At 42.3% G+C, this 14,466-nt stretch overlaps 1 protein-coding gene across 1 annotated transcript in view; it reads right to left on the bottom strand.

Annotated features, from left to right (window-relative positions):
- Positions 1-9,632, bottom strand: part of LOC308706830 (alpha-tectorin-like) — a gene marked incomplete at both ends in the record, with an annotated part of 40,856 nt that extends 31,224 nt beyond the window's left edge. The window contains 11 exons of the mRNA XM_081392696.1: positions 504-884; positions 1,656-2,741; positions 2,889-3,729; positions 3,946-4,094; positions 4,208-5,101; positions 7,133-7,534; positions 7,652-8,038; positions 8,277-8,348; positions 8,436-8,447; positions 8,559-8,828; positions 9,377-9,632. Of these exons, the coding sequence (XP_081248822.1) occupies positions 504-884; positions 1,656-2,741; positions 2,889-3,729; positions 3,946-4,094; positions 4,208-5,101; positions 7,133-7,534; positions 7,652-8,038; positions 8,277-8,348; positions 8,436-8,447; positions 8,559-8,828; positions 9,377-9,632 (4,750 nt within the window). The remainder of the gene's footprint in view (positions 1-503; positions 885-1,655; positions 2,742-2,888; positions 3,730-3,945; positions 4,095-4,207; positions 5,102-7,132; positions 7,535-7,651; positions 8,039-8,276; positions 8,349-8,435; positions 8,448-8,558; positions 8,829-9,376) is intronic.
- Positions 9,633-14,466: the final 4,834 nt, after the last annotated feature.

The raw sequence follows: 14,466 nt of genomic DNA, 5'->3' as shown, positions 1-14,466 counted from the left end.
CTCTTCATAATGAAATACATATGATACAGCATTATGACCTATTTCTGCATGGTGGTTACCTTTGGCCTCTTGCCTATGGCTGAATCACTGTAATATGATTGATAATATAATATAACAGCCTATATAGCTTTATAAATTATTTAAAATTATTTACATGCATCACAAACCCATAATATTAATCTGATTTTCTGATGCCAATCAATAATCCTCCATATTGTAACACAATACATCATATTACCACTTGTAGTGTCCATGGTTGTAGTTTCTGTTGTTGTAGTTTCGGTTGTGGTTGTCTCTGGCGTGACAGTAGTAGTGGTAGTGTTTATGTTGCTTGAATCTGAAATAAATGATAATTATTAGATATAAATATATATATATATATATATATATATATATATATATATATATATATATATATATATATATATATATATATATATATATATATATATATATATATATTATCTTTTACATGAACAAACTGCACATGTAAATATATTTACCTGCACAGTAAGCCAAATTGCAGGCAGTTGGGCTCACAAACTCATAGACATAATAATCTCCTGGACAGGCTTTGACTTTAATGGGATTGGATTGGAAATAGCAGCAGTTATTGCTCCAGTGACCGCAGACATCTCGAGTGACCACTCCATCCTCAACTGTTGGATGTCCTCCGTTCAGCCACAGTGGAGCATAAGTGCCACAACTAAACTCATCAACACATGTGTCTGGCATCTGAACGCTCTGATCCTGAATGAAGAGACGGTACCAGCCGTTCCAGCTGACTGCAGTGTCACACATTATTTGAGAGGAATGTTGATTGTTGGTGGCTCTCCATGAATCATCCAGGATATTGTAGTTGTAGCAGGGGTCAACAGGGGGAGCTGTTGTCATGGAAATATTAAAAATATACATTTTGTATGAATATATGAAATTTTTGTACATGTATTTTTTTTGTAGTGGTTAAGTCATGAAATAGTTTACACTCTTTATGTATGTGTGTTAACTGCAAAAAAAATGAAGAATTAATATTAACTGCATACAAATATTAGGAATTAAAGTGAAGAATTAGGTGTGAAACCATCAGGAACCCTAGTCATCAGTGCCACCAGTTTCCAGAACCGCAACCTACCTGGAGTCTCCAAAAGTACAAGGTATCAGGATCTCAGAGACTTTGCTATGGTAAAGAATCCTGAAATATGACCTACACTTAATAAGAATCACAAGCTGAAGTATTGTGAAACCCATGAAGACTGTTATATATATAGGCTTTATACAGATAGGTTGGGAGTGACTCTTGAAGGACCAGCACGATAATGTATATAAAAAGTGCTTCAAAATTAGAATTTTTTAAAAATATATAATAATAATAATAATAATTATTATTATTATTTTTATATATATATACAGGTGCTGGTCATAAAATGTCACGTTACACGTTCAGGAATTAGGACCCAAAAGCAATTCAAGATAAACAGTTCTTTAATGCAAATTAGGCAGGCTGCGTAGCTGTCAAACAGAATGTCTCTTGTTGTAGAAAATAGGATGAACACAAAGTCTCTTAATAAATCAACTGAGGAACAGTCCAGCAAAGGTACTCAGCATTCAACTCAGCTTTCAGCAGCATCAAATCAAAACTCAGCGCTCAGCCTGACCGTTGGTCTGCGGGTGAAAACCAGAGGACAGACTGGGTAAGGCACCGATCTGACGGCAAAATTCCTTCCAGAACAATGACGCAAATTGAGGTCCACGATCGGACACGACATCCGAGGGGAGTCCGTGAATTTTGAAAACATGATTCACGACAACCTGAGCGGTCTCCTTAGCGGACGGAAGTTTGGGAAGTGGAATGAAGTGAGCTGCTTTAGAAAAGCAGTCTATGACAGTGAGAATTACAGTGTTGTCTCTGGACACCGGCAGTCCAGTAATGAAATCCAGCGCGATGTGTGACCATGGGCGAGAAGGAATGGGTAAGGGTCTAAGCAGACCAGCAGGTGGCAAATTACTAGACTTGGTCTGAGCACAAATAGAACAGGCGGCCACAAATCGACGAATATCGCGCTCGCGGGTAGGCCACCAGAATTTCTGACGGATTACTGCAATGGTACCCCTGACTCCAGGATGGGCAAACAGCTTGGAGGAGTGACCCCATTGCATGACGGCTAAGCGCGTGGAGACAGGAACAAAGAGTAGGTCTCGTGGACATTGGCGAGGAATGATAACCCGAGAAAGAGCTTGTTTAACTATACGTTCGATTCCCCAAATGGAAGAGCCAACGATACAACCCTGTGGGAGGATCTCTTCCCTAACAGGGGTTCCCTCGGGGGAATCGAATTGGCGTGAGAGGGCGTCGGGCTTAACGTTCTTAGATCCAGGGCGATACGAAATGGAAAAATCAAAACGATCGAAGAACAGGGACCAACGTGCCTGACGAGCATTAAGTCGTTTAGCAGATCGAATGTACTCGAGGTTTTTATGATCGGTCCAAACAATGAATGGGACAGGGCAACCCTCGAGCCAATGACGCCATTCCCCCATGGCCAATCGGATGGCTAGAAGCTCACGATTACCAACGTCATAATTTCGCTCGGACGGAGAGAGACGGTGAGAATAGAATGCGCACGGGTGAATCTTCTCATCAGTGGAAGAACGTTGTGAAAGAATGGCTCCAACGCACACCTCTGATGCATCAACCTCCACGATAAATTGCTTGGAGGGATCGGGGGTCGCAAGAATGGGAGCTGACGTAAACAAGGACTTTAAACGATCAAAAGCGGACTGGGCTGAGTGCGTCCATTCAAAACATGACTTGACCGATGTGAGCGCGGTGAGGGGGGCGGCGACCTGGCTAAAGTTGCGGATAAATCTTCAATAAAAATTTGCAAAACCCAGGAAACGCTGTAGGGCGACTCGTGAGTCGGACACCGGCCACTCGGTGACAGCACGAACCTTGGCAAGGTCCATGCTGACCCCGTCAGCAGAAATGACCGATCCTAAAAACGTGACAGACTGGGCATGAAAGGTACACTTCTCGGCCTTTACAAAAAGACGATTCTCCAACAACCGTTGGAGTACACGGCGTACGTGCTGTACGTGAACCTGGAGAGATGGGGAGAAGATTAATATGTCATCTATATAGACAAAAACGAAGATGTTAAACATATCTCTTAAAACGTCGTTGACCAGGGCTTGAAAAACTGAAGGAGCGTTGACGAGGCCGAACGGAAGAACCTTATATTCAAAGTGCCCGAGGGGGGTATTAAACGTGGTCTTCCACTCATCCCCCTCTCTTATACGCACCAAATGATACGCGTTACGCAGATCTAGTTTCGTGAAAACCTTTGCGCCCTGAAGGATCTCGAACGCCGATGACACAAGGGGAAGAGGATAGCGGTTCTTGACCGTTATGTCATTGAGCCCACGGTAATCTATACAAGGGCGCAAAGAGCCGTCTTTCTTTTTCACGAAAAAGAAACCTGCGCCAGCGGGGGAGGAGGACTGAACGATAGTTCCCGCGGCGAGGGACTCGGAGAGATATTTCTCTAGGGCTTCGCGCTCTGGTGCGGACAACGAAAATAGTCTGCCCCGCGGCGGGGTCGTGCCAGGGAGGAGGTCAATACAACAGTCATACGGGCGATGAGGAGGGAGAGAAGCGGCCCGTGAACGACTAAAGACCGCCCGCAAATCCAGGTACTCCTCCGGGACTCCAGACAAATCACCCGAATCCTCCTGAAACACAGAAACAGAAGAGACAGGAGGGACAGCAGACACTAAACACTTCACATGACAAGATAACTTCCACGAGAGAATGGACCCCTTGCCCCAGTCAACATGTGGATTGTGTTCCACGAGCCAAGGATGGCCCAAAACAACAGGAGTGTAGGGCGAATGAAAAATAAAAAAGGTAATTGTCTCTCTGTGATTTCCTGAAATCGTGAGACTCACCAGAATGGTAGCGCGGCTGACTCTATCCAGCTCGCTTCCGTCGAGGGCAAAAACAGGCGTACAGTCATTCAAATCAACTAAAGGAATGCCCTGTTCAATGGCCCAGGTCTCATCCAAAGAACTTGCTTCCGCTCCCGAGTCGATTAGGGCTCGACAGGAAACAGAGGATCCCGACCATTGGAGAGTGGCAGGGAAGGTAGTACGTGAACTTGGCGGAGGGACAAAAGCAGTAGTGCTCGCCAGAAGCCCTCTCCTTACTGACGAGCGTTGGCTTTTAACTTGCATGATGCTGCGAAATGACCAGCAGATCCGCAGTAAAGGCAGAGTCTGTTAATGATGCGACGCTCTCGTTCAGCCGTAGTGATGCGAATTCCTCCCAGCTGCATGGGTTCGGGAGCCGAGCTGGCAGGAGGAGTGATAGGAGAGACAGAGGGTGAGGCGAGCAGAGCTCTCTCCATGCCGCGTGCTCGACGCCGCAGCTCGAAACGTTTATCTATGCGGATGGCTTGGTCAATGAGAGAATCAAGATGGGCCGGCATCTCACGGGAGAGGATCTCGTCCTTGATGTCTGTGTTGAGCCCCTCCATGAATCGAGCAACGAGCGCTGGCTCATTCCATCCGCAGGTAGTGGCGAGCGTACGAAACTCTATGGAAAAATCTGGAACTGACCGTTTGCCTTGACGGAGGGATGAGAGCAGGCGAGAGGCTTCAACGCCATGTGAAGAACGATCAAATACTCGAGTCATCTCCTCCTTGAATGTCGAGTAACAACTGGTGCAATCCGAGTCGGCGTTCCAGACCGCCGTTCCCCATTCACGAGCCCTCCCGGTAAGAAGAGAAATAACGTATGCGATCCGGGTGCGGTCCAGCGAATAGGTAAGCGGCTGTAGAGTGAAAACCACCTCACACTGAGTAAGGAATGAACGGCATTCTGAAGGGTCGCCGGAATAGCAGGGCGGATTGTTTACTCTGGGTTCTTGGGTTCCAGAGAAGCGAGGGTGAGGCTCCGAGCGAAGACCGAGGACCTGTTCCGAGAGATCCGACAGCTGACTCGCCGAGGATTCGACTGCTCGACGGGTAGAGGACAGCTTGTCCTGTTGGCGGCCCAGCATGGCTCCCTGGAATTCCACCGCGGACTGGAAGGAATGATCGGTTGCTGGGTCCATAGTTGGCCAGATTATTCTGTCATGTTACACGTTCAGGAATTAGGACCCAAAAGCAATTCAAGATAAACAGTTCTTTAATGCAAATTAGGCAGGCTGCGTAGCTGTCAAACAGAATGTCTCTTGTTGTAGAAAATAGGATGAACACAAAGTCTCTTAATAAATCAACTGAGGAACAGTCCAGCAAAGGTACTCAGCATTCAACTCAGCTTTCAGCAGCATCAAATCAAAACTGGGCTCGGGGTCCGTCTCTCGTCATCAGATGCAGAGTAGCTGGGCAGAGAAAAGCTTCAGCATTAAACAGTCCAGACAGTGCGTAGCTTCCAGATACATGCACCAATACCAGGACAGGACAAGACACGACAAGATTCTAGCAGGTAAGGTCCGAGACGTAAGAAACATTGGCAATAATCTGGCAGAGGAAAATGGGAAAAGGGGTACTAGAAGTAGGAACGCTAATTAGAAGAAAGTGGAAGCAGGTGAGGAGATAGATTGAGTAAAGAGAAGAATGATGGAAAACAGCTGGCGTATAATGAATGAGCGTAATAGTAAGTGGGTGTGTCCAGGCGTGGTGTGTGTGAATGAAGAGCGAGCGTGTGTGTGTGGTGGGTGTGTCAGAGAGATGAATGAATCAAAGAAACAAAAGCCACAAGGGGGAGACAGAGACAAGAGAGAATAACAGGATCATGACATAAAATTAGAATATCATCAAAAAGTTGATTTATTTCAAGAATTCAACTTAACAGGTGAAACTAATAAATTATATAGACTCATTACATGCAAAGTGAGATATTTCAAGCCTTTATTTGTTATAATTTTGATGATTATGGCTTACAGCTTATGAAACCCACAAAATCAAAATCCCAGAAAATTAGAATATAACATGAAATCACACAGTAATTACACAGTGATACCATGGTCATTGAACCAGGTTTTGGTTCTTTTGGCAGTGTGGGCAGGTGCAAATCCTGCTGGAAAATGAAGTCAGCATCTCCATAAAGCTTGTCTGCTGAAGGAAGCATGAAGTGCTCTGGAAATGTCCTGGTAGACGGCTGCATTGAGTGGACAGCACAGTGGACCAACACCAGCCGATGACATGGCTCCCCAAACCAACACAGACTGTGGAAACTTCACAAAATTTGCTCTCATCAGAAAAGAGGACTTTGGTCCACTGTGCTTTATTAAATCCAGAGTCAACGCAGCCGTCTACCAGGACATTTTAGAGCACTTCATGCTTCCTTCAGCAGACAAGTGTGTGTGTGTGTGTGTGTGTGTGTGTGTGTGTGTGTGTGTGTGTGTGTGTGTGTGTGTGTGTGTGTGTGTGTGTGCGTGTGTGTGTGTGTGTGTGTGTGTGTGTGTGTAAGAATCAGAGTGTAGTTTGAAAGCCTTTTGAATTGATTCAGTTTTAGAGTATATTGTTGTTCATTGCATCAATATAACTTACTATGTTTTTTATTTTATTTTAGACAGATATATATATATCTGTCTGTACATGCAGTCATTTCCTCTTTCTGATGGTTGGTGTATGTGGACATGGGTTATGAACTTAGTTTGAGAAACAATGCTGGTTAAGCTTTCACTATTAACAGTTTCAGTACTTTGTTTGTCTAAAAAAACATTCTATGTTTACATTTAAATATATAGAGTTTGAATTCAATAATCATTTGTGGGCTGTATTGTTTTTTTTCCTGATGTGATTTCTGTTCATATTTTCTGCAAAAATTAATTTAGCTATGAATTTACTTAATGTGATTAACAGGAACATTTCAAGAGATCATGTTTAATAAAAATGCATGTCCAAAAAGATGCACAATAGAGTTTATAAAGGAAGCAAGACTTTACCAGTGGTTGTGATTGGTGGTGTAATGGATTCTATGGATGGGATCGTCTCTGTTGTTGTAGATGCTGATGAGATGGACTGACTTGAGGCTTCTGGTATTGGGAACATTTTATATGAACAACAATCATATTCAAACAAAGTCCAGAAAAGTAAATGGCTGAAGATCATATGAGTAAGTGCTCACCTGTACAGTAAGCTCCACAAAACATTGGCTTGACAAACTCATAAACATAGTAATTTCCTGGACAGGCTTTGACTCTTATAGGGTGGGATGTGTAGTAACAGCAGCCGCTCCGTGAGGAGACACAGACCTGACGGGTGACCACTCCATCTTCCAGCTGTGGGTGAGGGCCGCTGAGCGACAGTGGGTAACTAGTGCCACACATGCCTTGATTTACACATGATTCTGGCATCTGAGTATTTTCACCATTGTAGAACATCCTGTACCAGCCATTCCACTCCACATTATAATCACACATGACATCATAGTTATAGTTATTATAGTAAGGATTGTCTGTGGCTCTCCAAGGCTCATCCAGACTGGTATAGTTGTAGCAGGGATCGACAATTGGGGTGGAGAAAGGCACTATTAAGGAAAAAATGGAAAGAGAGCATTAAATATTGCAGATTAAATATATTCAAAGGAATATAAATCAATGCAATTCATGACAAGAATGTCAGATATTACAATTAATGAATGTACCTGCACAATATACAGGATCTGGGATTGAAAGAGTCGGCCTGGTAAATTTGTAGACATAATAATTTCCAGTACAAGCTTTGACTTGAATTGGGTCGGATCTGTGGCGACTGCACTGTTCATAGTGAGTACCGTAAATTTCACGAGTAACAACTCCATCTTCTAGCTGAGGATGAGATCCACCAAGCCACAGAGAACTATAACCTCCACATGACATATAAGACATACACCACTCAGGCATCTGAGCACTCAAGCCATTAATGAAGAGTCGATACCAGCCATCCCATTCTACATGAGTGTCATCATGATTAGTTATGTATCTATACACATAATTGAGTGTGCTTCTCCAGTAGTTGTCGAGTATGTTGTAGTTATTACATGGATCATAATCTGTTAGAGAGAGATGATGAGACCAAAACAAACAAGTTATATAACAATGATGAACTTCACATGTGCAAATCTGAATCAGTAAAACACTGTAATAATCATGAGATTCATAAACCATTCATACGCAATGTGAGTGTGTAATAGTAAAAATGTTTATGCATAAAAATTCCATTTAAACTGTAATGCAAATCTTTCATTGAAAAAATAAAAAAAAATCGTTCATATATTATTTGCAGCTTACTCAAAGTGATGCTGGATCCAGTGAATATATCTGGACTCACAGTGGAAACCGCCTGTGAAATAGTGTTGACATCTAAAAAGAAGGAAATTAATTTCATGACAGAAATCATTTTAAAGCTTTTGAAATAATTACAGTAAATAAATGAGAAAAGCACAGTACCTGTACAGTATCCTGAACACCACCAGAATAGTGGATTCACAAGTTCATAGACATAGTAATTGCCTGGACACGCTTTCACTCTGATGGGAATTGTCTTGTAATTACAGCAGCCTCCCCAATTACCATCACCACAGACCTCTCTGATCACCACTCCATCCTCTATCTGAGGGTGAGTATCATTGAGCCACAGACTGATGTATGTGCTACAGCTGAATGAACTAACACAGGTCTCTGACATCCGGATATCCATTCCATAGTAGAAAAGCCGGTACCAGCCATTCCAGGAGAAACGTTCATCACAAATGTAAACTTCACTTTCAGTGTTGGCTCTCCAGGGACGATCCAGAGACTCATAGTTGTAGCAGGGATCACTGCTGATGCTTTGGAAAGCAACTGTCATGGAATTTGCAAAAGTATTATTAAATATATTTCATATACTGTATATACAAAACTGTTATCCTAAAACCTATTAGGATGATTAATTACATAATTTTGAACAATTATATTCTATCCAGCTGTACTTTCACGCTCAAAATGGGGCAAGTCTACTGTAGCTGACAGCAGCCTGTAGAGGCAGAGCAACATTGCAAAAATTTACTAAAAGCTATGCAAATAAGACTTTTCTGACAAAGACTTGACAGCAACTATAAGAGAACTGTGAAGTAATATTACGATGTGTTCATAAACAGAATATTAATTATTAAGCAAATGGCCTAAAGTGTGAACTGAGGAATTTTGTAGCAAAAGATTGATCTGTAACATAACCTACTATACAGAATGGATAATGGACTGCAAACCACTGATTCTAACTAGTTAAAACATGCTTATTTTTATAAAACAATAGATGAATGTTGAATTATCTAATAGATAGAGCATTTACTCATTATAGTGAAATAAAAAATCATAACAAATATCCCCAAAGAAAAGGGTTAATATTGTACCTGCACAGTACATAGGCTGGGGGGGTGATATGATGGGTTTGACAAATTCATAGACGTAATAATCTCCTGGACAGGCTTTGACTCGGATGGATGTGGAACTGTAGGCGCCGCACTCATGGGAATACCCCACCCACCATGAATTAGTTCCCACGACTTCACGGGTCTCCACTCCATCCTCAAGTGTTGGATGAGAACCGTTGAGATACAGTGAAGTTTGACCGCCACATCCAGCATTACTCACACACCACTCAGACATCTGGGCACTTTCTCCATATAAATACAGCCGATACCAGCCACTCCATTCAACAAGAGTGTCATCATGTCCATGGTACTGATATTGGCTTTGCCGTATGTCTCTCCAATATTCATCAAGAGTGTTATAATTATAGCATGGGTCAGAGATGGAAGTTGTAGGTTCTGAGAGAATAAAGAAAAAAGACTCATTCACTGAGGTGGTAAAAACAAGAGTACAGGTAAACATCTAGCATCTGTGTCGTATGAAAAATAAGATATTGGGATGGTAAAATTAGGATGGATTAGAATTAGATAAACTAACTAAACCTACAGGCGTATCCTTTATACCCCTCTCTCACTAATTTAAAAAGAGTTGTCATTAAGACCTCAATTGAGGGATTTCTATAAACTGTATTTATATTTGTTTTCACCAAATAGAAATGACAAAGTTATACTTTGTTTTGGACTTTTATGATAAATGTGAGATTCAAATATTTAAGTAAAATTATTTTACCATTGAAACAAAATGTACAAAAAAAGGGAACAACAATATTTAAGATCATCCTCAGATAATTAAAGAGTGTCATGCTGTGCTGTTCACATACCTAATGCATTTTGATCCAAATAAAATACAAGATTTGTAAATGTTATGGACATATTATCATGGTACAGTTCAGCCTATTGTAGGATTTGAAGTCAAACCAAACACAAATTAATCTTCCGGGTGATTCGTTGAGGTCAAACCAAACACAAATGAATCTTCCAGGTGATTCGTTCAAACTTAATTCCACACAGGGGCATAGAATTTAGTAGGGACGCTAGGGACGTGTCCCTACCAATATCCAGTGACACTGATATGTCCCTATCAATAATTTCGATCAAAACTTAAAATATATTTATATATAACCACTGTTGTCCGGTTGTGGCTTGTGGTTTTTATGTATTAGGTTTATTTTATTTAATCAGGAAACATCTTATTTAGATTAAAATCTCTTACAAGAGCGTTCTGAGAAAAATTCGCAAACCATGGTACACAAACGGTTAATATATATCTGAGTCCCGCCTGCTAACACACATCGCTAAACTAATTGGCTTTGTTTTTTCTATCTAACTTGTGAGAGGCTCTTGTGTAAAGCGGCAATGCTTCTCCGAAGGAAACCTAGATGTGGTAAGCTAGGGAGAAATCAACAGTTCTGTGCACAAAAATGCGGGACAAATCAGTTTTTACTACTGTATTGCAATCGCGGGATAAGTGGTGAACAATCGTAAGTTTGACAATCGAGAGAGAGAGAGAGAGAGAGAGAGAGATTGTGTATGTTTAAGTGTGTGTGTGTGTGTAACACTACATTATAGGGACAAAATGTCACCACAAAGATGGCAATATCCGAAATACTTGTCCTTTTGGGGATTTATTTATTTATTTATTTATTTTTGGAAAACAGCTGAAAATGTAAAAATGCAGAAAGTTTTCTGTGATAGGCAGGGTTAGTGTAGGGGGGATATAATGTACCATTTGTACAGTATAAAATCATTATGTCTGTAAAAAGTCTCCATAAAACATAAAAACAACATTGCTTGGTCTTGTTGAAATGAGAGGAATGTTTGATGAAGTTGAAACCCTTGTCATCCCAGCTGAGGCTGAAAGAAGTGTCAGTGCTCGACTGAAAACACGGCTCAGAGCAATGGCACAAGTGACACTTAACAGTATTGCTGTGTGTCATGTCCAACAGGACAAACTGGACATTATTGATGTGAAACAAATATGCCAACAGTTCATTTCTGTAAGTTCACTTTTAAATGAAAATTCTGTCATCATTTACTCTCCTTCAAGTTGTTTCAAACCTGTATGCATTTCTTTCTTCTGCTGAACACAAAAGAAGATATTTTGAAGAATGTCGGTAACCAGTATTGAGGTTTTTTTTCTACTATGGAAGTCAATGGGGTCCATCAACTGTCTGGTTATCGACATTCTTCAAAATATCTTCCTTTGTGTTCAAAAGAAGAAAGAAATTCATACAGGTTTAAAACAACTTGAGGGAGAGTAAATGATGAGAGAATGTTCATTTTTGGGTGAACTGTCCCTTTAATGACAGATGCAGCTCAGCTTCAGGAGATGTCCCCGTCCCCACCAATTTCAAAATCAAACCTACGCCCTTGATTCCACACAGAACTCAACACTCCAGACCCCAAATCACCAATCCAGAACCATAAAATCCAGGCTCCAGCCAGTCTACGCTAACCAACGAAAAACCCCAGCTAAGATCTTTATGGCCATGCAAGCTTAAAAGACTTTTTTCATTTTTTCATTTGTGTGATTTGTACACAAATTTGTAGGTTGTTTATCCAAATTCGACCAATCAAATGTGGCCTTACTATCTTTATACCCGCCTCCCCAGTAGGTGCTATTATGCTATTGGCTAGATCAGGCCCAAAGGGGAACCTAGTGGCTCAGAGCAGAGAGTGGAAAATAAAAACTAATGGCGGGAGTAGAGACAAGCGAGGAAAATGACAACAATGAAGAACCTGTGCCTAAAAAGAACTGTATGTCTGAAATATGGCAATATTTTGGCTTCAATAGAGAAGACGTGTATATCGCCTCTACCGCGCCGCTATCTCCTTCTTTCCACAAGCGCTTGCGTCTGTCGTTGCTAATCAACCATGACCTGCATGAGCTTGCGGAATTCTGAAAAGTTGAGATGCTCTCATCTCGTCACGGCATAAGCGGGCCTGGAAAAATGCGCTTCCATTTTAAGCGCGCTTGCTGCGCGCCTGCATTTGAAATAACAAATTTGCACGTGCAAAAAACGCGATATGTGAACATAAGTGATGGTGTCATCGAGTCGTGCCGAACAATTTTGGCTACGTCGAGAGGAAACTAATCTCCACAGTCATCTGGAACGCAATCTCAGGGAGCTATATGAAGACTTCAAAAAGTGTAAGCCCGAATCAACCAAAACTGCTAACGAAATGCCAAGTAACAATAACAGAGTCTCACAGACAACCATTAATCAAAATGTTGCATGTGTAACGTTAACTCCTTATGAAAAATCTGAAGATCAGAAGAATATCTATAGCCTACCTGTTTATTTTAGTATGATCATTACATATATAAATGATAATAAAAATAGCATTTCTCTAGGGAAATGTTATATCGCAAGAAATATCCTTATCGCAATACTCAACAACATCGCATATTTTCCCAGTATCGTGCAGCCCTAGTTGAAATCTGTTAAAACCACAGACACTGAGACTTTACATATCAAAATACATAAATTCATCCCAAAACAATTCTTGACTGACTTATAATCAAACATTGTTCAACTACATAATTTTATATTGTGTCTACAACCTATATATGTGTCTATTATGCTTAGATCACACATAAGTCATGTAATTGTTATAACTATTAGATGTGTGAATGAAAGTGTGTCTTGTTTCCTATAAGTGTGATCGTATGTTCACAATTATGAAGATGGCTTGATTGAAATCTTTGTAAAATGTTTTGTATTCTTATAATAGGAATCATGTCTACACTGTGCTCTCTGTTAGAGCTGGAGAGTAAAGAGATCACAGATAACGCATGATTTACAATGAAAGGTGAAGAAAATGCCTCCTTTCAAATAAAGACAGTGCCTAATTGGTTAGAACTCATCCAGGAGGCTGGGCAAACATTTGAGTTTAAAATCTTAGGACCCGAACAAAGCCTGGGGAGTTTCGCTAGAGAAGATTGCAGAATGCATTAAGAGTTCCCTTTCAAGGCGGTAATTCAACATTACGTCAGCTGTGACGTATATGGGAACTCCTCCCTTCACCATTTTCGCTGAAATCTTATGGGCTAACGCCAGCTGGGGACAGCTGGCCAATTGACACAAAGCATGCAAATACTGACAGGTTCGCGGGCAGTATAAATTCCATGGGCGCGACAATTACGTCAGAATCTCTTTCTTCACGCTAGAAGTCATATCTAAGTCATCGTGGAAGTTGCAATAGAGGACTACTACGCCACCAGGCCGCATCGAGGAGAAGAACCCCGTTCTTTCCAGACGTGCATGAGCATGTGGTGAAGTCGTGGGCTGCACCCCAATCGGCGCGCACCCACTCCGCCATGCAGGCCATGTTCACACACGTGGATGGGGCAGAAGCCCACGGGTATGTGCGCATGCCCCCCGTCGAGGAGACCATTGCCGCGCACCTGTGCCCGTCTACGTCTGCATTGGGTTCGGACCGCAGCCTGCCTTCCAAGCCGTGCAGGTTCACGGCCCACCAGGCAGACAAGGCCTATGCATCTGCGGGGGAGGCAGCTTTTGCTCTCAACACCATGGCAATCCTGCAGGTGTTCCAGGCAAAACTGCTACAATCCCGTGGACGTCATTAGGGATCTGTATGCAGCAACGGACCTCGTGCTGATGGCTACTAAGCGCTCTGCACAAGCCATTGGCCGTTCCATGGGGTTCATGGTCATCCTTAACAGTCACCTATGGCTAACCCTAGCTGACCTGAAGGACGCGGACCGCAAGGGGTCCCACTCTTCTTCGGCACCTCGCCAGGCTCAAGGACCGGCTAGACAGGCCGCCGTGGTGCCCCGCCCCGAACCAGATGCTCGTTTTGGCCGAAACAAGCAGTGGTCGGGCCTGGGAGGAAACGTCAGGGTCAGAGAAGGAGCCCGCGCCACAAAGGAGTCAGCGCGCCATCCTCGGCTACCAAGCTATCTTCCTGACGGAGCGATCAAGAGGAAGGAAGAGCGCGCTGGAGGCCCCACCCCCAAGCACCATGTTCTAACGCATCATGTCCCCCATGTTCCTACGGGCGACGATTGCTATGTGTTTTTAAATGCTATTTGTGTGAGTTACACAATT

The sequence above is a fragment of the Scardinius erythrophthalmus genome (assembly GCF_964197995.2).
Source record: "Scardinius erythrophthalmus genome assembly, chromosome: 18".
Lineage (NCBI taxonomy): Eukaryota > Metazoa > Chordata > Actinopteri > Cypriniformes > Leuciscidae > Scardinius > Scardinius erythrophthalmus.
The sequence above is the reverse complement of the archived record's forward strand: the minus strand, read 5'-3'. Positions and strand labels throughout refer to the sequence as shown.